Source organism: Podarcis filfolensis (assembly GCF_964270895.1).
Source record: "Podarcis filfolensis genome assembly, chromosome: W".
Classification (NCBI taxonomy): domain Eukaryota; kingdom Metazoa; phylum Chordata; class Lepidosauria; order Squamata; family Lacertidae; genus Podarcis; species Podarcis filfolensis.
Genome location: NC_139619.1, coordinates 20,909,343 through 20,933,353, shown reverse-complemented (window position 1 = coordinate 20,933,353; position 24,011 = coordinate 20,909,343). Strand labels below are relative to the sequence as shown.

Here is a 24,011-nt window from a genome sequence, read left to right as displayed (position 1 = left end):
ATATTAGAAGAGTATGGTAAACTATCCGGTTTTAAGTTAAATAAATTAAAAACAAAAATGTTGACCAAAAATTTGGAAAAAGATGTAAGAGAAAAATTAGAGATACAGAATGGAATTAAGGTGGCTAAAAAAATAAAATATTTGGGAATTTGGTTAACCACGAAAAATATAAATTTAATCCAGGACAACTACTCTACAACATGGAAGGAAATTAAAAAAGATTTAGACACGTGGAATAGAGTAAAACTTTCGTGGTCGGGAAGGATGGCGGCAATAAAAATGAATATACTCCCAAAAATGTTATTTTTATTCCAGAATATTCCAGTGATCAGAGGATCTTCAATGTTTAAAGATTGGCAAAAAAACTCTTTAGAAATTTATATGGCAGGGGGAAAGACCGAGAATCAGATTTAAATTACTCACAGATCGGAAAGAAAGAGGGGGATTCTCAGTGCCAAACCTGAAACTATACTTCGAAGCCTCCTGTCTTTGCTGGATCAAGGATTGGATTAATTTGAAAAACACAGACTTGTTAGACTTAGAAGGTTTCAACAACAGATTCGGATGGCACGCTTATTTGTGGCTAAATAAAGAAAAGGTGCATAAAGGTTTTTCTAACCATTATTATCAGAGGGCCATTATATGAAGTTTGGGAGAAAAATAAAAAACTTTTGGAATGGAAAACACCCTGGTGGTTATCACCAATTGACATCCTAACAACCAAAAAAGCAAACATGGAAGGAGAAAGACTGACCTATGAAGACCTACTGATAAGAAGGGAAAGTGGTTGGAAATTGAGAACATATGAAGAGTTGAAAGATAAATTAACAGGCTGGTTGCAATTTCATCAAATAAATGCAGTATGGAAGGAAGATAAAAAAATAGGGATAAATGAGAAAAAATCTAAATTTCAGATAGAAATAATAGAAGGTAAAACCAAGTTATTATCTAAAATGTATAGTATATTGTTAGAATTGGACACTAAAGATGAAGAAATAAAGGAGGTTATAATAAAATGGGCAATGGACTTGGGATACAATATAGAATACGATAATTGGGCGAAATTATGGAGCAGAGGAATGAAATTCACGGCCTGTGTTACGCTTAGAGAAAATTTGGAAAAAATGATGTATAGGTGGTACATTACACCGGCAAAATTAGGAAAAATGTACAAAACAGGAAATAAGGCTTGCTGGAAGTGTAAAATCAAAGAAGGCAATTTCTACCATATGTGGTGGACTTGCGAAAAAAAGGAAGAAGTTTTGGGAACTTGTTTATAATGAATTAAAAAAAATATTTAAATACACCTTTCCTAAAAAACCGGAAGCCGTCCTACTAGGAATAATTGGGGATGAAATTAAAAAAGAAGATCAGACACTATTCCAATATGCAACAGTAGCGGCTAGAATATTAATAGCACAAAATTTGAAAAACCCAAACATCCCAACTATTAGAGATTGGCAAACAAAATTATTTGAATATGTTGAATTAGCAAAAATGACGCAAAAAATTAGAAACCAAAAAGATACAAAGTTTATTAGTGATTGGAATAAATTTATAGCATACATTGAAGGAAATTATAGAAACCACAGCAGGTTTGACATAAATCTTACGATGCGCAAACCATTAACAATGAAGCTGCAGAAAAAAGAAAGAAGTTTTATTAAGTAGCCCAAAATCGGGAGGGAAGGAGGTCAATAAGTACATAGAGGAAAGATTTAAAGAAAGAGACAAAGAATTGTAATGAAAATTTATTTTACTTTTATGTTGTGTTTGGATGTTTTTTGATATTGTTGATTTGTTTTCTTTTGGTTATTTAAATGAAAATTAATAAAAAGAATTTTTTTAAAAAAAGAAACACGGTATGACCAGGAAGCCGTGGATTCAAATTTTCTGTGGTGCAGCCTGTCTCCCTGGACCTGATGCGTAATTTGACGGTGAGTTTGGGGTGGCCCAATTCAAAAAGCGTGAGGATCTATGAGGATCCGTGCTTCAAAGCCACGTTTTTGAGCCACGGTGTGACCAGGAAGCCGTGGATCCGTGGTTTTTGTGGTGCAGGCTGTGCCCATGGGCATGATGTGTGATTTGACGGTGAGTTTGGGGTGGCCCAATGCAAAAAGCATGAGGATCCATGAGGATCCGTGCTTCAAAGCCAAGTTTTTGAGCTATGGTATGACCAGGAAGCCGTGGATCCGTGGTTTTTGTGGTGCAGGCTGTGCCCCTGGCTGTGACGTGTGATCTGATGGTGAGTTTGGGGTGGCCCAATGCAAAAAGCATGAGGATCCATGAGGATCCGTGCTTCAAAGCCAAGTTTTTGAGCCATGGTATGACCAGGAAGCCGTGGATCCGTGGTTTTTGTGGTGCAGGCTGTGCCCCTGGACATGATGCGTGATTTGACAATGAGTTTGGGGTGGCCCAATGCAAAAAGCGTGAGGATCCATGATGATCCGTGTGTCAAAGCCACGTTTGTGAGCCACGGTATGACCAAGAAGCCGTGGATTCGAATTTTCTGTGGTGCAGGCTGTGCCCTTGGACATGATGTGTGATTTGACAGTGAGTTTGGGGTGGCCCAATGAAAAGAGCATGGGGATCCATGATGATCCATGCTTCAAAACCAGGTTTTTGGGCCATGGAGTGGCCAGGAAGCCGTGGATCTGAGTTTTTTTTTTTTTAACATTTTTTATTTATATGACAAGAAAAACAAACAAACAAAAAACACAAATACCAAATTACACACAAATTACAAAAATAACCATAGACACATAATATTCTTATCAAACAATAAAACATCTATTGGTCTTAACACTAAAGACCCAACCTCCCGTCTATTCCATACTTCAAATTCATATTACTTATTGCCAATACACATTTTTTTTTCATAATTAAACTTATTCTCATTAAATCTAATTTCTTATATCTACCTTGCAACTATTACGGAAGTTCCTCGAATGCTGCAACAGAATTTAAACTACTATATTTATTTTTCAGATATTCTTTAAAAACCTCCCATTTAGAAACAAATTCCTGTTTTGATTTATTCTTTATTTTTTCTGATAAACCATCTAATTCAGCATATTCTGTCAGCTTTTGGATCCAATTTTGAATAGAGGGGATTTCATTACTCTTCCATTTTGCTGCGATCAAAACTCTTGCTGCCGCCATCGCATATAAAAAGATACCCTTCCTCTTTTGTGGAATATCCAAATCTGTTATTCCCAGGAGGTAGGCCTCTGGTTTTTTATTGAAAGAGATCTTTAGCATTTTTTGCAGTTCTGCATGTATACTCTCCCAGAATACCTGTATTTTCCTACATATCCACCACATATGGTAGAATGTTCCTGAGTCTCCGCATCTCCAACAATTACTTGATACATTTTTATACATTTTTGAAAGCTTCCATGGTGTTAGATACCATCGATGTTGCATTTTTTGAAAGTTCTCTCTAATCGTGTAACAATTTGTGAATTTCCAATTGATCTTCCATAAATTTTCCCATTGGGCCATGGTTATTGAGTGGCCAAAATCCTGGGACCACCTCAGCATTGCCACTGTTACCTCCTCCTCCTTGACTGTCCAGTCAAGGAGGAGTCGGTAAGTTTTGGAAAGAGTTTTTCTTTTAGAATTTACAAGATCAGATTCGAATCGGGAAATTTCTGCTGAGAACCCCTTTTGTTTGTCAGATTTAAATTTTTCAAATAACTGATGGTATTGGAACCAGTCTGAAATGTGGTCTCTTATTTCCTCAAAGTTTTTAAATTTTATTTGGTTATCTTCATTTTTGAGAAGTATTTTATATGTTGGCCAGCTTTCCTGAGTATGTTTTCGTTTTACTGCTATGGCTTCTACTGGAGAAGTCCACCACAGGACTTTAGGCTCCATCAGGTATTTATATTTTTCCCATACAGTAAAGAGTGACTTTCTTATTATATGGTTGGTAAAGTTTTTATGAATTTTCGCTTTTCCATATATTAGGTAGGCGTGCCATCCCCAACGGTTGTCAAAACTTTCCAGGTCCAGGAGGTCCGAATCCTGCAACGTGCACCAATCTTTTAGCCAGGTGAAACAGGCTGCCTCGTAGTAAAGTTTTAGGTCGGGTAGGGAAAAGCCTCCTCTCTCTTTTATGTCTATTAAGATCAGGTGTTTAATCCTAGGTTTCTTCCCTTCCCACAGGAATTTGGAAATTTCTCTTTGCCATATCTTGAGACAACCTGCTTCGCCCAGTATTGAAATCATTTGAAATAAAAAGATTAATTTTGGAAGCACATTCGTCTTTATAATGGAAATCCTACCCAGAAATGTTAATTTTAATTTACTCCAGGTTACAAAGTTTTTTCTAATCTCTAACCAAGTTTTGGTGTAATTATCCTGAAATATGTTTATGTTCTTGGGGGTGATCCAAATACCCAGGTGTCAGGGAACTGACATCGGAGCCAGTAGTGGAGGCAAGGCTCCCAAGCGATGCCGGAGAAGGGCCCAGCAGGGAGAGAGGGGAATCATCGGCTGGGGAAGGAAATCAGCGTAACACCAGGGATAAAGGGGGGCGGATGGAGGAATCGGAGAGGGGGCTCCAGGACTCTTCGCCGGAGACCAGCGGGGAGAGCACAGGTCCTCCGCTACCCACACCCACCCTGCGCAGAAGACTTCCGCGCAGGGAAAGTAGGCGTAGACTTGGCGTCAAAGAACTTCTTTGCTGGAAGAAGTTCAAGAAACGGCCACTGACGGATTCTGCTAGCGACTGAACAGCCACGAAGTGAAGGGCTGTCCTGCCAGGAAAAGGTTTAACCAGGCAACCTAGCCAGGAGTGGCGGCAACTTACGCACGAGCAACCCCTTATAACCATTTACAGCAATCCGTCAGTCCCTGACGTTGCTTGTGCACAGCGACAGGCAGGCAGCATCATGAGCCAAACCGGAGGAGCCGGCGCCATGGAGCAAGCAGCTGGAGTGCAAAATCTGGTGGAGAGGATCCGAGATTTGGAACAGCATGTGGCTCTGCTGACGGTGCAGCTAGACGAAAGGCAGACTCAGGATACACAGGTCAGACCCACCCCCGTTGCAAGGAAGGTACCGGGACTGGTACATAAGTTTGGGGGGAAGCCCCAGGACTACAATGCGTTCCAAACGGAAATAGAGTACGCTTTGGAACTGCAGCATAATGACTTTGCTGATGATGGGGAAAGGGTGGCCTATATTGTCAGGCATGTACAGGATGGGGCCCGGGAATGGATCAGGCCCCTAATGGCGATGCAAAATGCTGCCTTGAAGGACCTGAGGAAATTTTTTGGAGCGATGGATGCAATGTATTCCAGTGAAGTAGAGCAAAATGTGACTCGACGGGAATTGATGCGGTGCAAGCAGGGGAGCCAATCAGTTAGAGACTACTGGTCGCGTTTTGTGATGCTGATCCACCGGCTCGGGTGGGATCTGGACTCTGAACCCATTCAAATGTTGTTTGAGGAGGGGTTGTCCCCAACGGTGAAGGACAAGCTTTCCCGCGCGCCCTGCCCACAGTCTATGGATCAGCTGACCAAGGCTGTGCTTGCGATTGGAGTAAGACAGGAAGCGCGGGCTCAGGAGAAGCGCGAAGGGAGAGGGGAACGTTGCCATGACTACCGCATTCCTGAAATGCCGAGGCAGCCTTCCCAGCCGGCTGAGCCAATGGAGATAGATGGCGCGCGCGCGCGCGAGGTTTCAAACTCCAGTGAAGGTCGCAAGAAGGAGGGAAAGGATTGGAAAACCACCAAGAAGTGTTTCCTCTGCCAACGGCCAGGACATTTTGCCAGGGTCTGCCCTCAAAGACAGGCATGACAAGGGATGGTGGGAGCCGCTGGCTGTGAGGGGGAGGGGGGAAAAGGGGAGGCGCAGGGAAACGCCAACGCTTGGCTGCCAATCAGCGGGCACAGCAGCCAGGCCAGCAACCAATAGAAGTGCCCCAGCCAGACCCCCCCAAGGCAGCTATAGCCATAGAAGTGGTGCTAGAACTCCCGAATGGGCACCCAGTTAAGGTGAAGGGGCTGCTGGATTCAGGCAGCTCCTGCAATTTCTTCAGCAAGGACTTCGCTCTGGAGCACCAACTCCACCTGCTGCCCCTGGATTTTCCCTTGCAAGTGACCACCATCGATGGCAGAGAACTTCTGGGAGGGGAAGTGACGCACCAGACCCCACCAATGAGAATGAGGGTTTCCAGCACACGGAGACCATTGCCTTTCACGTAGCCACACTGGCAGGACCCCCCATAATATTAGGGATGAGCTGGCTGGCACTACATGATCCAGTAGTGGCATGGCATCAGCAGACGGTCACCTTTGGGTCAGCTCACTGCTTGGAACACTGTCTAGGGGGGGAAAACCCAAGGATGACCGTGGCCAGGGTGGCTGGGATGGCTGTGGAGCCAAAAGGGGAGGTACCACCACAATATGCTGACCTGCAGGAGGTCTTCAGCGAGAAGGAGGCGGATAGACTACCTCCCCATAGGCCCTTTGACTGCCAAATCAACTTACTCCCAGGGGCTCAGCTGCCGGTGGGTAAACTGTATGCCATGTCGGACCGGGAAATGCAGGAGTTGTGGGAATTTATTGACAAAAACCTGAAAAGAGGTTTCATAAGAGAATCAAAGGCGGTGGGGGGCAGTCCGGTGTTCTTTGTGGACAAAAAAGATACTAATCAGCCCAGGCTCGTTGTGGACTACCGGGGCGTCAACCTGGCGTCAGAACCTGTGACCTTCCCAATGCCCAGGATTGACGACATTTTAACACGGGTAAGGCAGGGGAAAATTTTTACCAAACTGGACCTCCGGGGAGCGTACAATTTACTTAGGATGAGGGAGGGGGACGAATGGAAAACCACCATGTTCACCCCCCTGGGGGCCTTTGAGTACTTAGTTATGCCATTTGGATTACAGTCGGGCTCCGCCTGTTTTCAAGCTTTCATGCACCACGTGTTGGGGTCCCTGCTGTACAAGAACTGCGTAGCCTTTTTGGACGACGTCTTAATCTATTCGGACAATGAGAAGCAACATGTCAGAGACGTCAGGGAAGTGCTAAAGAGACTGCAGAAGCACCAGTTGTGGGTCAAGCTGGAAAAATGCCAATTTCACGCCAGAGAAGTTGAGTTTCTGGGGTACAAGTTGTCGGACAAGGGCCTAGCTATGGACCCCAGCAAGGTGCAGGTGGTGCTGGAATGGAAGGCCCCCAAAACCCGGAAGGACGTGCAGAGGTTCCTAGGGTACAGCAACTTCTACCGGAAGTTCATCAAGAACTTCGCCCACTTGACGGCGCCCATCACAGATTGTCTCAGTAGCAAAAAGAAGTTCATCTGGACAGAAAGTGCCCAGCAATCCTTTGAAAGGCTGAAGAAGGTGTTCGCTTCGGAAGAGCAGCTCCTGCACGTGGATCTGCAGAAGCCAATGAGGCTGGAGACCGACGCGTCAGACCGGGCCATCGGAGCGGTACTGTTGCAGCCGGGGGACCAGCAGAGCTGGAGGCCGTGCGCCTTTTTCTCGAGGAAGCTGAGCAAGTCGGAGCAAAACTACACGGTGTATGACCGCGAACTGCTTGCAATTTATGCAGCATTTTGACGATGGAGACATCTGCTAATAGGGGCGCAGCACAAGATCCAGGTGTGTACGGATCACAAGAACTTGGAATACTGGAGGACTGCGCGAGTACTCAACCAGAGACAGGTTCAATGGGCACAGGAGTTCTCCAAGTTTTTCTTCGAGATCCGGTATGTGTCGGGAGAGGAAAACGTAAGAGCAGATGCTCTCTCCCGGAAGCCGGAGTACATGGAAGGAGAGGGACCGCCAGAAGTCAGACACGTGTTCCCCGAGAACCGATGGGTGTGTGGGGGAATGTTGGTTGGGAAACGAGAACTAGCCGGGCTGACTAGAAACGACGAATTCGCTCAAACAAAAATCAGGGAACTCCGGGACGGAAGGGAAAACCATGGAGGGTTTGAGGAAAAGGAAGGGGTACTGTACTACAAGGGAGTGCTGTACGTACCGGGGGAGACCTTGAGGGGAAGGGTACTCGAACAACTCCACGACAACCCAACCGCAGGGCATTTTGGTCAACACAAAACCATGTTGCTTGTCACCAGGCAGTTCTGGTGGCCAAGGGTAAGGGAAGATGTACGGGAATATGTGCGGGGGTGCGACTGCTGCCAGAGGGCAAAGGGGGAGAGGGCTGCACCCGCAGGGTTACTGGAACCCTTACCCACGCCGGGAAGACCCTGGGAGGTGGTATCCATAGATTTTATGACAGATTTGCCCAAGTCAAGGGGGAAGACAGCAGTCATGGTAGTAGTCGACCTGCTAACAAAAATGTGCCATTTCATCGCTTGCTCGCATGCGGTAACGGCAGAGGAAACAGCCAGGTTGTTTGTAGATCACATCTTCAGGCTGCATGGGGCTCCCTCGAGGGTCATCTTGGATCACGGGAAACAATTTACTTCCAGGTTCTGGAGGAAGCTCATGAGCTTGTTGCAGGTCGAGGTGGGCTTCTCGACGGCGAGACACCCAGAAATCAGCGGGCAAGCAGAAAGAGCGAACAGTATACTCCAGCAATACCTACGCTGCTACGTCAGTGAGAGACAGAACGATTGGGTAGAGAAACTAGCGCTGGCTGAATTTGCGTACAATAACGCTGAACATGTGTCCACGGGAATGAGCCCGTTCATGGCCAATTATGGGTGTCACCCCAGGGCCTTCCCGGGGAGGGGGGAGGAAGGGTGGAGCGTACCTGCAGCAGAGCAGTTTGTGGAAGAAATGGAGGCCTTGCACCAGCAACTTAAGATGAACTTGGAAAGGGCCAAGGAAATTTACAAGAGGCAGGCAGACAAGCACCGTCGGGAAGGGGAGACCATACGGGTGGGAGACCGAGTGTGGTTGTCAACCCAAGGGTTACCCCTAAAGGGAGGGTGCAAGAAGTGGCGGCCAAGGGGGCTGGGACCTTTTGAGGTAACACAGCAGGTGAACCCCGTGGCATTCAAGCTCAAGTTGCCGGACAGCATGAAAATACACCCGGTGTTCCATAGGTCCCTACTTTCACCATACAGGGAAGAGCGGGAAATCCCAGGGCGAGAGGGAGAAGTCACCACACACCCGCAGGTAGAGGAGAGGGAACACCACAACCAAGCCACGGAAATACTCGATTCAAGATGGCGAGGGCGCCAGGTGGAGTACTTGGTAGCTTGGGAGGGAGAACCCGAGTCAGAAAACACGTGGGTTCCCGCGGAGGCCATCAATGATGGGTATCTTATGGAGGAGTTCCACAGCCTGTTCCCAGATAAACCTAAACCACTAGCGAGATTCTGGGAGGAGCAATTTGGAACCACAGACGATGAAGAGGATTTTGTGGGTTTTCCTGTCTCCGAAGAGGAGGGAGGAGAGGCGTCGGAGGAAGAGGAATTGGACTGGGAGGGCCACCCCGCGGGAAGAGATCGGAGCGGGTGGGAAGTGGAGTTTGAATCCTCCGAGGATGGCGACAGCTCCTTCCGGGGATTCCCCGCATCGTCGGCCAAGGAAAGGGAAGAAGTTGGGTCAAAAGGTCGAGCCGGGGGTGGAGGGGGTCCTGGGGGGGAGGTGGATGTCAGGGAACTAACATCGGAGCCAGTAGTGGAGGCAAGGCTCCCAAGCGATGTCGGAGAAGGGCCCAGCAGGGTGAGAGGGGAATCATCGGCTGGGGAAGGAAATCAGTGTAACACCAGGGATAAAGAGGGGGGCGGATGGAGGAATCGGAGAGGGGGCTCCAGGACTCTTCGCCGGAGATCAGCGGGGAGAGCACAGGTCCTCCGCTACCCACACCCACCCTGCGCAGAAGACTTCCGCGCAGGGAAAGTAGGCGTAGACTTGGCGTCAAAGAACTTCTTTGCTGGAACAAGTTCAAGAAACGCCCACTGACGGATTCTGCTAGCGACTGAACAGCCACGAAGTGAAGGGCTGTCCAGCCAGGAAAAGGTTTAACCAGGCAACCTAGCCAGGAGTGGCGGCAACTTACGCACGAGCAACCCCTTATAACCATTACACCAGGTATTTCACTTTTGAGGAGATTTTCAGGCCCAATATTTTTTCTAAATCGTCCTTTTCTTCTGTGGTTACATTTTTAACAAGCATTTTTGTTTTTGTTATATTCAGCTTGAAGCCTGCCACTTCTCCAAATTCTTTAATCAATTCCAGCACTCTTTTCAGACTTTCTTTAGGGTTTTCAGTCATAACAAGTAAATCGTCCGCAAAAGCTTTAATTTTATATGTTTTGTTTCCCAGAGTGATGCCTTTAACAATCTGATCCTTTCTTATCTGATTGTTCAAGACTTCCATCACCAAGATAAATATCAGTGGTGACAGTGGGCAGCCCTGTCTGGTTCCCTTGTTTATTTTGCACTCCTCAGTAATTCTTCCGTTGATGATCAATTTTGCATATTGTTCCGAATAGATGGCATTTATTCCTTTACAAATATTTTCTCCCAGTCCGATTTCTTCCATTAATTTTTTCATAAACTTCCAGGATCTGAGTTTTTTGTGGTGCAAGCTGTGCCCATGGGCATGATGTGTGATTTGACGGTGAGTTTTGGTTGTTCCAATGCAAAGAGCATGAGGATCCATGAGGATCCGTGCTTCAAAACCAGGTTTTTGGGCCATGGAGTTGCCAGGAAGCCGTGGATGTGAATTTTCTGTGGTGCAGGCTGTGCCCCTGGCTGTGACGTGTGATCTGATGGTGAGTTTGGGGTGGCCCAATGCAAAAAGCATGAGGATCCATGAGAATCCGTGCTTCAAAGCTACGTTCTTGAGCCATGTTATGACCAGGAAGCCGTGGATCCGTGGTTTTTGTGTTGCAGGCTGTGCCCCTGGACATGATGCGTGATTTGACGGTGACTTTGGGGTCGCCCAATGCAAAAAGCGTGAGGATGCATGAGGATCCGTGCTTCAAAGCCAAGTTTGTGAGCCACGGTATGACCAAGAAGCCGTGGATTCGAATTTTCTGTGGTGCAGGCTGTGCCCTTGGATATGATATGTGATTTGACGGTGAGTTTGGGGTGGCCCAATACAAAAAGCGTGAGGATCCATGAGGACCAGTGCTTCAAAACCAGGTTTTTGGGCCATGGAGTAGCCAGGAAGCCGTGGATCTGAGTTTTTTGTGGTGCTGGCTGTGCCCATGGGAATGATGTGTGATTTGACGGTGAGTTTGGGGTGGCCCAATTCAAAAAGCGTGAGGATCCATGAGGATCCGTGCTTTAAAACCACGTTTTTGGGCCACGGTGTCGCCCAGAAGCCGTGAATCCGTGATGTTTGTGGTGCAGGCTATGCCCATGGGCAACATATGTGATTTGACATGAGTTTGGATTGGCCCAATGCAAAAAGCGTGAGGATCCATGAGGATTCGCGCTTCAAAACCAGGTTTTTGGGCTATGGAGTGGCCAGGAAGCCGTGGATCCGTTATTTTTGTGGTGCAGGCTGTGGCCATGGGCATGATGTGTGATTTGACAGTGAGTTTGGGGTGGCCCAATTCATAAAGCATGAAGATTCGTGCTTCAAAACCACGTTTTTGGACCATGGAGTGGCCAGGAAGCCATGGATCCGTGATTTTTGTGGTGCAGGCTGTGCCCCTGGCTCTGACATGTGATTTGACAGTGAGTTTTGGTTGTTCCAATGCAAAGAGCATGAGGATCCATGAGGATCCGTGCTTCAAAACCAGGTTTTTGAACCATGGAATGGCCAGGAAGCCGTGGATCCGTGATTTTTGTCGTGCAGGCTGTGGCCATGGGCATGATGTGTGATTTGACAGTGAGTTTGGGGTGGCCCAATTCATAAAGCATGAAGATTCGTGCTTCAAAACCACGTTTTTGGACCATGGAGTTGCCAGGAAGCCGTGGATCCGAATTTTCTGTGGTGCAGGCTGTGCCCCTGGCTGTGATGTGTAATCTGATGATGGGTTTGGGTTGGCCCAATGAGGATCCGTGTTTCAAAACCAGGATTTTGGGCCACGGAGTGGCCAGGAAGCCATGGACCCTAGCTTTTTGTGGTGCCGGCTGTGCCCCTGGCTGTGTTGTGTGATCTGACGATGGGTTTGGGTTGGCCCAATGCAAAAAGCATGAGGATCCATGCTTCAAAACCATGTTTTGGGGCCATGGAGTAGCCAGGAAGCCATGGATCCGTAGTTTTTGTCTTGCAGGCTGTGCCCCTGGCTATGATATGTGATTTGACGGTGGGTTTGGGGTGGCCCAATGCAAAAAGCATGAGGATCCATGAGGATCCGTGCTCCAAAACCACGTTTTTGGGCCACGGTATGGCCAGGAATCCGTGGATCCGTGATTTTTGTGGTGCATGCTGTGCCCATGGCCATGATGTTTTATCTGAGGGTGACTTGGGGCTGGACACAGTATGGCCACGAAGCCGTGGATCTGAGTTATTTGGGGTGCAGGCTGTGCCCCTGGACATGATGTGTGATTTGACGGTGAGTTTGGGGTGGCCCAATGCAAAAAGCATTAGGACCCGTGCTTCAAAACCAGGTTTTTGGGCCATGGAGTGGCCAGGAAGCCATGGATCCTAGTTTTTGGTGGTGCAGGCTGTGCCCCTGGCTATGACGTGTTATTTGACGATGAGTTTGGGTTGGCCCAATGCAAAAAGCATGGGGATCCGTGCTTCAAAACCACGTTTTTGGGCCATGGAGTTGCCAGGAAGCCGTGGATCCGAATTTTCTGTGGTGCAGGCTGTTTCCCTGGCCATGATGTGTGATTTGACGGTGACTTTGGGCTGATCTAGTGTAACAATCATGAGGATCCATGAGGATCTGTGCTTCGGAACCATGTTTTTGGGCCACGGTATGGCAAGGAAGCCGTGGATTCGAGTTTTTTGTGGCGGAAGCTGTGCCCTTGGGCATGATGTGTTATTTGACGGTGAGTTTGGGGTGGCCCAATGCGAAAAGCATGAGGATCCATGCTTCAAAACCACGTTTTTGGGCCACGGTATGCCCAGGAATCCTTGAATCTGAGTTTTTTTTGTGGTGCAGGCTGTGCCCTTGGACATGATGTGTTATTTGACGGTGAGTTTGGGGTGGCCCAATGCAAAGAGCATGAGGATGCATGAGGATCCGTGCTTCAAAGCCACATTTTTGAGCCACGGTATGACCAGGAAGTCGTGGATCTGAGTTATTTGGGGTGCAGGCTGTTCCCCTGGACATGATGTGTGTTTTGACGGTGAGTTTGGGGTGGACCAATGCAAAAAGCGTGAGGATCCATGAGGATCCGTGCTTCAAAACCAGGTTTTTGGGCCATGGAGTTGCCAGGAAGCCGTGGATCCGAATTTTCTGTGGTGCAGGCTGTGCCCCTGGACATGATGTGTTATTTGACGGTGAGTTTGGGGTGGCCCAATGCAAAGAGCATGAGGATACATGAGGATCCGTGCTTCAAAGCCACGTTTTTGAGCCACGGTATGACCAGGAAGCCGTGGATCTGAGTTATTTGGGGTGCAGGCTGTGTCCATGGCCATGATGTGTTATCTGATGGTGACTTTGGGCTGATCTAGTTCAAAAATCATGAGGATTCATGAGGATCAGTCTTTTTTAACCATGTTTTTGCGCCCCTGTGGCCCCACGAAACAGTGGATGCATGATTTTTTTGATGCTGTCTACAGAGTAAGACATAGTCTACAGTATCATGGTGGTTTTATTTAATTTGAATGAAAAAATCTTATTGAGGATCCGTGGTAGCCGTGCCTTCTAGGTGTGATTTGACACTGAATTTGTTGGAGCTATTTTTTAAAAAGTGTAGGATCCATGAGGATCCGTGCAGATCCGCCTTTTACCCAGACCCAAATAAAACTATCCCTGACCACTGGTCCTGTTAGCTAGGTATCATGGGAGTTGTAGGTCAAAAAGATCTGGAGGGCCAAAGGTTGGAAACGCCTCAGCCCTCTGCCATCTTTCCCGCTCTCCCCCCCCCCCCCCCCCCGCCCTTACGCGACACGCCTCAGCCTTTCTTTCGCTGAGGGGAGGCGAGCGTTCTTCGAAGCCCGCACATTTCTTTGGCTTAGGCGAGGCGACTGTCCTGCATGGCGCAAGTGCGCCTCATCAAATTACCGCAGTGTATCGGCTTTCGCGCGGCGGAGGGATACACGCGAACGTCCTCCTCTCTCAGCGGCCGTTACGGCTCCTCCAGCCCAGGCTATTTCGGCGTCCCGCCTCCCTTCTTCTTTCCGACTTCTCCGGCGGCAGGGAAGCGCGTCGCCCCGCCCCGAGGCGCGGAAAGGGAGGGACTACTTTGTCAAAAGAAGATCCGGCCGCGGCTAGCGTCCTCCTCCGCGCGCGTCCCCGACCGCCATTTCGTGAGTCGTCGCTGCCCCCGGCGGACGTGGAGCCGAGCCTTGTCGCCGGAGCCATGGCGACCTCCGTGGGCAACGTCTCCGACAGCACAGGTACTGGCGGCGGCGGCGAAGGAAGCGCTTCGCCCCTCAGGAGGGAACCGCGAGGAGCGCGCGAGTCCCCGGGCGCTGGGAGGCGATGGAGCCTCTCCTTCGGTGTCGGACTGAGGAGGAGGAGGCGGGGGGGGGGGTCCGCAGGCCTGGCTCCCGACGGTGAGAGGGCCGGTCCGTGGTGGGGGTCTCCGCCTTGGATACCTCAGAGGTTTTGAGATTACAACTCCCATCATTCCTAGCTAACACCACCAGTGGTTTGGGATGATGGGAATTGTAGTCTGAAAACATCTGGAGGGCTGAGGTTGCCTATGCCTGGTCTAGTGACAACAACTGGTGATGATTATTAATTTATTATTTATACCCCGCCCATCTTTTTAAAAATATTTTTTATTCATTTTACATATAGTCGCATTGCATGACAACATATCTTCATACAAAATCTCTTTGGCTCTGCTGAGCCTCCCTCCCGCCCAATGGTTTTTTACAAACTTCAATTTTGCTTCCATGCATTTCACGCCCTTTCCTGTTCTTGTGATCTCATTCCGGAAGTTAATTACATTATTCATCCTGAATTTGGTTGCCTTTCTTCTGGCAAATCTTCAGATCACCCTGATACTGATGTTAATTACTTACAGTTGTCTTTCAAATGTAAATTTATTCTAGTCTTTGTGGAAGGCTTGATCTTGCTGGTTCCGGATTCTTCCTGTCAGTTTCACCCAGTGATGGCAAAACTTGGCCCTCCAGCTGTTTTGGGACTACAATTCCCATCATCCCTGACCACTGGTCCTGTTAGCTAGGGATGATGGGAGTTGTAGTCCCAAAACAGCTGGAGGGCTGAGTTGGGGGGGGTGCCTGACCTATACCCTGCCCATCTGGCTGGGTTTCTCCAGCCAGTCTGGGCGGCTCCCACCAAAATATTAAAATACACCTTTTGTCCGGCTGTAAATCTTCATGTTTAGGGGAGCTTCTTCTTTACACTAAGCCAAATAAATAGGAGCCGGAGGGAGAGCTGAAATTGAGGTGCTCTTGCTTCTTTTCCCTCTCTTATTGTTTGCTCTCTCTTTTGCTCTTGTTTTGATGCGGGTGATGCACGAGGAGAGCCTGTGTTGAGTTCACTTTGCCTATAGAGCCTATTCACAGTAGGCTCTCCCGCAGGCCTTCTGGCGCTTCCCTCCCTGCGAGAAGCAAGGTTGCAGGGAACCAGGCAGAGGGCCTTCTCGGTGGTGGTGCCGCCCTGTGGAACGCCCTCCCATCAGATGTCGAGGAAATCAAGAATTAAAGAAATTGGGGGAAAATACAGTCTTATACACGGAAAAATACAGTCACTAGGCAGGGCAGCAGCTGTTTGCTGGGATGGGCGGGCAACCTCTTTGCCTTTCGGCAGCCTTGAAACCCAGCTTGACCAAACTGCCCCCTGGGGCAAATAAGTAAGTGGATTTACACTTCTTAGATCTGCTCATCTTGAGTTGCTGGTTCACTCCCCCCCCCCCCCAATATGCCTCTGGTCTGAATATCCTGAATTACCTGTGCATCTTTGGCTGAAGACTTGGTTTATTGAGGAAAGACACTCGCACAATCTAGTACTGTACAGGAGTCAGCAAACTTTTTCAGCAGGGGGCCAGTCCACTGTCCCTCGGGCCGGATTATTTTGGGAAAAAATAATAATGAACACATTCCTATGAACCCAGAGATGCATTTGAAATAAAAGCACGTTCTACTTGTGTCAAAACACCAGGCAGGCCCCACAAATCAACCAGAGGTGCATTTTAAATAAATGGACACATTCTATTCATGTCAAAACACAATTCCTGGACCGTCCGCATGCCGGATTGAGAAGGCAATTGGGCCGGATCCAGCCCCCGGGTCTATCAGTAGCAGGGTGATCTGAAGATTTGCCAGAAGAAAGGCAACCAAATTCAGGATGAATAATGTAATTAACTTCCGGAATGAGATCACAAGAACAGGAAAGGACGTGAAATGCATGGAAGCAAAATTGAAGTTTGTAAAAAACCATTGGGCGGGAGGGAGGCTCAGCAGAGCCAAAGAGATTTCGTATGAAGACATGTTGTCATGCAATGCGACTATATGTAAAATGAATAAAAAATATTTTAAAAAAGATGGGCGGGGTATAAATAATAAATTAATAATCATCACCAGTTGTTGTCACTAGACCAGGCATAAGATAGAGAGATAGATGATTGATTGATTGATAGATAGATATAGGGGCGGATTTAAGTTTGATGAGGCCCTAAACTACTGAAGGTAATGGGGCCCTTGATATGTGCAGCCGTCCTTTGTCCACAACCAATTGTTGCTGTTTTTTGTGTTGAATATATGCTATATGGTAACTTATGGACCTACCGTATTTTTCGCTCCATAAGATGCACTTTTTTTCTTCCAAAAAAGTAAGGGGAAATGTCTGTGCGTCTTATGGAGCGAATGCGTGGTCCCTGGAGCCGAATTGCCCAAGGGCAAAAAGCAGATCATGCTTTTTTTTTTTTTTTTTTTTGAAAGAGGAAAGTGGGTGTTGAAACAAAGCCGCTGAGAGATAAGGGACGCTGGAGAAAGAGTAGGCTGCCTGGGAGGGGGGAGGTAAAGACAGCAAACTTGCAAAGGGGGGAAGCAGGAAGACTAAAGCAATAAGGAGAGACATTAGAAGAAAAGGAGGAGCAAAAAACTTCTCCAGCTAAGGAAAAGACACTAAGGCAAACAAGAGGGAAGGGAGTGTTGAAAGGAAGCAGCTGATGGTGGGATCGGGAGAGAGATAAGGGATGCTAGCAGAGGCTGCCGGGGAGGGGGAAGGTAAAAGCCCATGGATCCTCAGGATTTTTACATTGGGTCACCCCAAATTCACCATCAAATCACATAGCATGTCCATGGCTATAGCCTGCACCAAAAAAAATCACACACCCACTGTTGCGTGGGGCCGCAATGGCGCAAAAACATGGTTGCAAAGCACGGATCCACATGGATCCTCAGGATTTTTGCATTGGGTCAGCCCAAATTCACCATCAGATCACATGTCTGTGGCCACAGCATTAACCACAAGAATCATACATCCACTGTTTCATTCAGAATTTCGTTCAGAATATTTTTTTTCTTGTTTTCCTCCTCTAAAAACTAGGTGCGTCTTATGGAGCGAAAAATATGGTGATGGGTATCTAAAGCCACTTGCACATCACAAATAGGAGCCGACACAACACTAAACACTTGCTGTATGTCGGTTTTATTTTATTTGTTTTTTATCTTCTCTTTTGGAAATGTACATCCAGTTTTTTTTTCTTCAATTTTTTGAGGCCCCCCCCCCCAAGAGAGCGGGGCCCTAAGCTAGAGCTTGTTTAGCTTATATATAAATCCGGCACTGGGTGGTTTACTTGCAAAGGTCCTATGTAGGTAGTGTGACATGTGAATGTGGTGTAGTCTAAATCTCAAATCCTACTTGAGTGCTGTGCCTGGTCATTGGCAGCACATGAAAATAAAAAATAGGTCTACACAATAGAAATTCAGCTTTAGGTGTCAACCTGCTCTGCTGATCTTGTCTGCTGACCTCGTAATAAGCTGCTGGCTTGAAAGGAAAATTACAGAGAAGCATACATTGAGTCCCAACTCCTTAAGAAGCCATCTGCTCCTTGCATATTCTCATTTAACTACAGTGTGTTGATTTCTTTTGTTTTTGAACAAAAGAAACCGACCTGTTTGAAATGCAGTTGCAGTCAGGGGTTCTATGAAGCCCCTTCTCAGGGGCAGGTGCCCCATCCAGGAGCAGCAGAGAATGTAGGAGTAATAATAATAATAATAGTAATGATGATGATGATGATGCAGCAACAAGATGCTGTTCAGGATACATTTCAGAATCTCATGATGATGATGACAACAATACTACTACTACTACTACTACTAATAATAATAAATTAATTCTGCCCCGCCCATCTGGCTGTGCTTCCCCAGTCACCCTGGGCAGCTTCCAACAGAAGATTAAAAAGATATTAAAACATCAGTCATTCAAAACTTCTCTAAACAGGTAAGGGTGGGGATTGGTGTACCTTTACACTGCCTGGAAGAAAGAGACGAGTCCGTGGTCAGTATTTGGTGTATGTCCGAATGTCAACCACTAGAACTTTGATCTCAGTTGGAAAACGGTTCAAAATGTCCAAATGAAAAATTCTTTATATACAGGCGATTCTCAACTTAACTTGGGGGTTACGTTGGCTTGTGAAACCACCTTGGGTTCGACAGATTGCCAAAGGCTTTTTACCCAGACACATGGCCCTTTCCATTTTTTATTTTTAGGGAAGTTTTGAATGACTGATGTTTTAATTATTTTTAATCTTTTGTTGGAAGCCGCCCAGAGTGCCTTGGGAGACCCAGCCAGATGGGCGGGGTAGAAATAATAATAATAATAATAATAATAATAATAATAATAATTATTAGCCAAGCATGGCAAGCTGAATGTGCGCAGGTTAAATGTGCGTAAGTTGCGAGTTTCATCTTTTACGACGTGAGTGACCATTGTGCCCTAAATGTAACCAACCTGTTGGCCTTTCTGGAACAGAAATGAGCATTTTTGTAAGTGGCGTGTGTGAAGTTTGCTCCATACGGCTTGAATCCTATGCCTCTCAATTCAGCTAGCTCATGATCAACATTGTATTTTTATTTTATTTATTGCTTGCCTATTTCTTGTCCTTCCTATAAAGGGGTCAGGGGGAAGCCTACACGGTTCTCCCTCTGCTCCTTGCTCCCTCACGCCAACCCTGGGAGGTTGGGTTGAGCGACGGTTACTGGTCTGTCGCTTCGCAGCAGAGCATTTGAACCTGAATTTAACTGGGCCTTTGCCCTTTTCTCTGACAGCAGTTTCCCCTTCATCCCAATCCGCAGTTCTTTGGTCACATGGTTTGCTCTGCGTCTTCTTTTGGGAAACCCAGCCAGATGGGTGGGGTATAATAATGACAATAATAATAATTATGTATACCCCGCCCATCTGGCTAGGTTTCCCCAGCCACTCTGGGCGGCTTCCAACAAAATATTAAAATACAATAGTCCTTCAGATACCAAAAGCTTCCCTAAATTAAGTGATGATGATGATGATGTTGATGTTGGGAGCCACCCAGTGTGGCTCGGGAAACCCAGGCAGATGGGCAGGGTAGAAATAATAAATTATTACTACTACTACTACTACTACTACTATCAGCTCTCCCTCCCTCCCTCCCTCTCTGTTCCATGCAAGCTGCCTGTCTCTTTCTCTCTTTCTGCAGCACACATTATGGGGTTCAAGTCTCGCCTGGTTTTTCTGCCACGGGTGGGCAGGATGTTGGCTCAGCCTTGGGCAACACCCAGTTACAGGGGTCAGCAGACTTTTTCAGCAGGGGGCTGGTCCACCGTCCCTCAGACCTTGTGTTGGGCTGGACTATATTTTGAAGGAAAAAAAATGAACAAATTCCTATGCCCCACAAATAACCCAGAGATGCATTTTAAATAAAAGTACACATTCTACTCATGTCAAAACACGCTGCTTCCCAGACCGTCTGTGGGCCGGATTTAGAAGGCATTGGGGCCAGATCCAGACCCTGGGCCTTGGGTTGCCTACCCCTGCTCTTAATATTGACAAGTGGAGGAAGGTTTTCTTTTTGGAATGATAAAATCCTTTTTTAACAGAAAGGTTCAACCTTGCTGGCATCCTCTTATTATTGACAACTGGAAGGAAGGCTTCCTTTTTGGAATCATCAATTTTCAGAGTCGTTTTTACAGTTATATCAAAAATGACTGATTTGGTTCTGCTATTAGAAATACATAGACCGATAATTATGAAATGATGGTGAGGTTTAATAAGTTAACAGTTTCTATTTGGACAACTTTTCTGCTGTACTTGATTGGAAGGAGAAAAAGAATCATTTCCTTCATCACAATTTAAACAATTAATTTAACTGAAACAATAACATGAGCATATGTATCCATGTTTGTTAACTGATGTGGTTGAACAATTTTTTAATTAAAAAACCCTTAAGACTGAGTTTTAGCACACATGAAAAACTTAAAACAAATCCTTATTTCCTGATGAATAGCCTTTGGACTATAACTTAAATAGAAAACTCTCTTTAGAATAAATTTTCCTCCAAAAGCATTTTATTTTAAAAATCCAATTTAAATTTAAAAAATCCGATTTAAATAAAAAAAATCCGATTTGAATAAAAAAGTCTGATTTTTTAATTAAAAAAGTTAATTAAAAAAACCATTGATTTTTATCCACCCTGAGCAGGAGCAGTCGTCCTTAAGAAAAAGAGGCCAGAATGGGCCAGTATAGATGGCTTTTCTTTCAGTTCTCAAAGATCTTAACCTCGCTCAAGGTTGTCATCTGAACTGTTGTTGTTTAGTCGTGTCCGACTCTTCGTGACCCCATGGACCAGAGCATGCCAGGCACTTCTGTCTTCCACTGCCTCCCGCAGTTTGGTCAGACTCATGCTGGTAGCTTCGAGAACGCTGTCCAACCATCTCGTCCTCTGTCGTCCCCTTCTTCTTGTGCCCTCCATCTTTCCCAACATCAGGCTCTTTTCCAGGGAGTCTTCTCTTCTCATGAGGTGGCCAAAGTATTGGAGCCTCAGCTTCACGATCTGTCCTTCCAGTGAGCACTCAGGGCTGATTTCCTTAAGAATGGATACATTTGATCTTTCAGTCCATGGGACTCTCAAGAGTCTCCTCCAGCACCATAGTTCAAAAGCATCAATTCTTCGGCGATCAGCCTACTTTATGGTCCAGCTCTCACTTCCATACATCACTACTGGGAAAACCATGGCTTTAACTATACGGACCTTTGTTGGGAAGGTGATGTCTCTGCTTTTTAAGATGCTGTCTAGGTTTGCCATCGCCTTTCTCCCAAGGAGCAGGCGTCTTTTAATTTCGTGACTGCTGTCGCCATCTGCAGTGATCAGGGAGCCCAAGAAAGTAAAATCTCTCACTGCCTCCATTTCTTCCCCTTCTGTTTGCCAGGAGGTGATGGGCCCAGTGGCCATGATCTTCGTTTTTTTGATGTTGAGCTTCAGACCATATTTTGCGCTCTCCTCTTTCATCCTCATTAAAAGGTTCTTTAATTCCTCCTCACTTTCTGCCATCAAGGTTGTGTCATCTGCATATCTGAGGTTGTTGATATTTCTTCCGGCGATCTTAATTCCGGCTTGGGATTCATCCAGCCCAGCCTTTCGCATGATGAATTCTGCATATAAGTTAAATAAGCAGGGAGACAATATACAGCCTTGCCGTACTCCTTTCCCAATTTTGAACCGATCAGTTGTTCCATATCCAGTTCTAACTGTAGCTTCTTGTCCCACATAGAGATTTCTCAGGAGACAGATGAGGTGATCAGGCACTCCCATTTCTTTAAGAACTTGCCATAGTTTGCTGTGGTTGACGCAGTCAAAGGCTTTTGCATAGTCAATGAAGCAGAAGTAGATGTCTTTCTGGAATTCTCTAGCTTTCTCCATAATCCAGTGCATGTTTGCAATTTGGTCTCTGGTTCCTCTGCCTCTTCTACATCCAGCTTGCACTTCTGGGAGTTCTCGGTCCACATACTGCTTAAACCTGCCTTGTAGAATTTTAAGCATAACCTTGCTAGCGTGTGAAATGAGTGCAATTGTGCGGTAGTTGGAGCATTCTTTGGCACTGCCCTTCTTTGGGATTGGGATGTAGACTGATCTTCTCCAATCCTCTGGCCACTGCTGAGTTTTCCAAATTTGCTGGCATATTGAGTGTAGCACCTTAACAGCATCATCTTTTAAAATTTTAAATAGTTCAGCTGGAATATCATCACTTCCGCTGGCCTTGTTATTAGCAGTGCTTTCTAAGGCCCATTTGACTTCACTCTCCAGGATGTCTGGCTCAAGGTCAGCAACCACACTACCTGGGGTATACGAGACATCCATTTCTTTCTGGTATAGTTCCTCTGTGTATTCTTGCCACCTCTTCTTGATGTCTTCTGCTTCTGTTAGGTCTTTTCCACTTTTGTCTTTTATTATGGTAATCTTTGTACAAAATGAACTAGCCAGATGTTGAGCTCAGAATCAATCACAGTTGTTCCATTATTTGAAAAATAAGACTTTGGAGCCTTTTTGCCCCCAAATGACAACTAGATATTCCGTTTTGGCAACTGCAACCTTGATCTAAGGCAGGCATCCCCAACCTTTGGCCCTCCAGATGTTTTGGCCTACAACTCCCATGATCCCTAGCTAACAGGACCAGTGGTCAGGGATGATGGGAATTGTAGTCTCAAAACAGCTGGAGGGCCGAGTTGGGCCACCACTGCTCTAGATCAGGCATGGCCCAACTTGGCCCTCCAGCTGTTTGGGGACTACAACTCCCATCATCCCTTGCTTAACAGGACCAGTGGTCAGGGATGTTGGGAATTGTAGTTTGACGTTTAGCTGATCTGTTTGCATTCGCCCTACAGACCCCCTTGGGGTTTTGCATCACGCCAGACATTGCGCCTTTTTATTTGCACACCGCTGTCTGTCGGCTTTTGGCTCCCCTCTTCTAACTTTTTGTTTTTTCCCCCATCCGAATGTCTTGGTGATCCTTCAGAACCAACAAAACGTCTGCTTTCCTTCCAAGGGCTGGCAGAGTTGGCTCACCGGGAGTACCAGGCGGGAGACTTCGAAGCGGCTGAGAGGCACTGCATGCAACTGTGGAGACAGGAGCCCGACAACACCGGCGTCCTGTTGCTGCTCTCATCCATTCACTTCCAGTGTCGCAGGCTGGACAGGTAGGAGGCTGGGGCCTTTCTTTCTTTTTCTTTTTAAAATATTTTTATCAGTTTTTCCATGTATACATCCTCTAACAATATTTCTCTAACAATTTTCCATATTTCCCCCCCTCCTCCCCTGGACTTCCCTCATATTCCCATTTTGTTTTATTTCCATATTACTCACCCTGTGTGTTGTTTCCCAAAATTTCCCCCATACGTATAATCTTACTTTTTGTTATATACAATTGTGTTTGTTTATTCAAACCCTGCTAGTGAGTCCAATGTGTTGCTTCTTCATATATTCCGTAAATGGTTCCCATTCTCTTTTAAAGTCGTTGTTATCCTTTTCATGTAATTTATCTGTTAATTTTGCCAGTTCTGCATATTCCAGAAGTTTCCCTTGCCATTATTCTTTCGTTGGTATTTCTTCTGTCTTCCAAGCTTGTGCTAATATAATTCTTGCAGCTGTTGTTTCATACATAAATAATTTCCTTTTTTTTCTAAATCTTGATCTAAAATTCCTAGGAGGAATGCTTCTGGTTTCTTTACAAAAGTCTTTTTAAGCGTTCCCCCCCCCCCAATTCATTATATATCATTTCCCAATAATTTCTAACCCTTTTGCATTCCCACCACATATGATAAAATGTACCATATTTTTCTTTACATTTCCAACAGGTTTTAGATCCCTTTTTATACATTTTTGCCACTTTCTCTGGTGTAATATACCATCTATACATCATTTTCATATAATTCTCTTTCAATAAGATACAATCTGTAAATTTTAAATTCACCTTTCACATCTTTTCCCAATCTTCCAGTTGTATATTATGACCTAAATCCGGAGTCCACTTTATTTGTGCTGACTTTACCATTTCAT

At 46.2% G+C, this 24,011-nt stretch overlaps 2 protein-coding genes across 3 annotated transcripts in view; one reads left to right on the top strand and one right to left on the bottom strand.

Annotated features, from left to right (window-relative positions):
- The window catches only part of LOC310753712 (uncharacterized protein), a gene marked incomplete at its 3' end in the record, with an annotated part of 332,047 nt that overhangs the window by 99,760 nt on the left and 208,276 nt on the right, over nt 1–24,011 (bottom strand). The window lies entirely within an intron of this gene.
- Nucleotides 14,289–24,011, top strand: part of LOC310753823 (UDP-N-acetylglucosamine--peptide N-acetylglucosaminyltransferase 110 kDa subunit-like) — a 122,119-nt gene continuing 112,396 nt past the window's right edge. The window contains exons 1-2 of one of the 2 annotated variants that reach the window (XM_083595163.1): nt 14,289–14,406; nt 23,002–23,152. In XM_083595163.1, the coding sequence (XP_083451289.1) occupies nt 14,370–14,406; nt 23,002–23,152 (188 nt within the window). In that variant the 5' untranslated portion in view covers nt 14,289–14,369. Of the gene's footprint in view, nt 14,407–22,971; nt 23,153–24,011 lie in introns of both variants that reach the window. The other variant, XM_083595162.1, reaches the window with a different exon arrangement.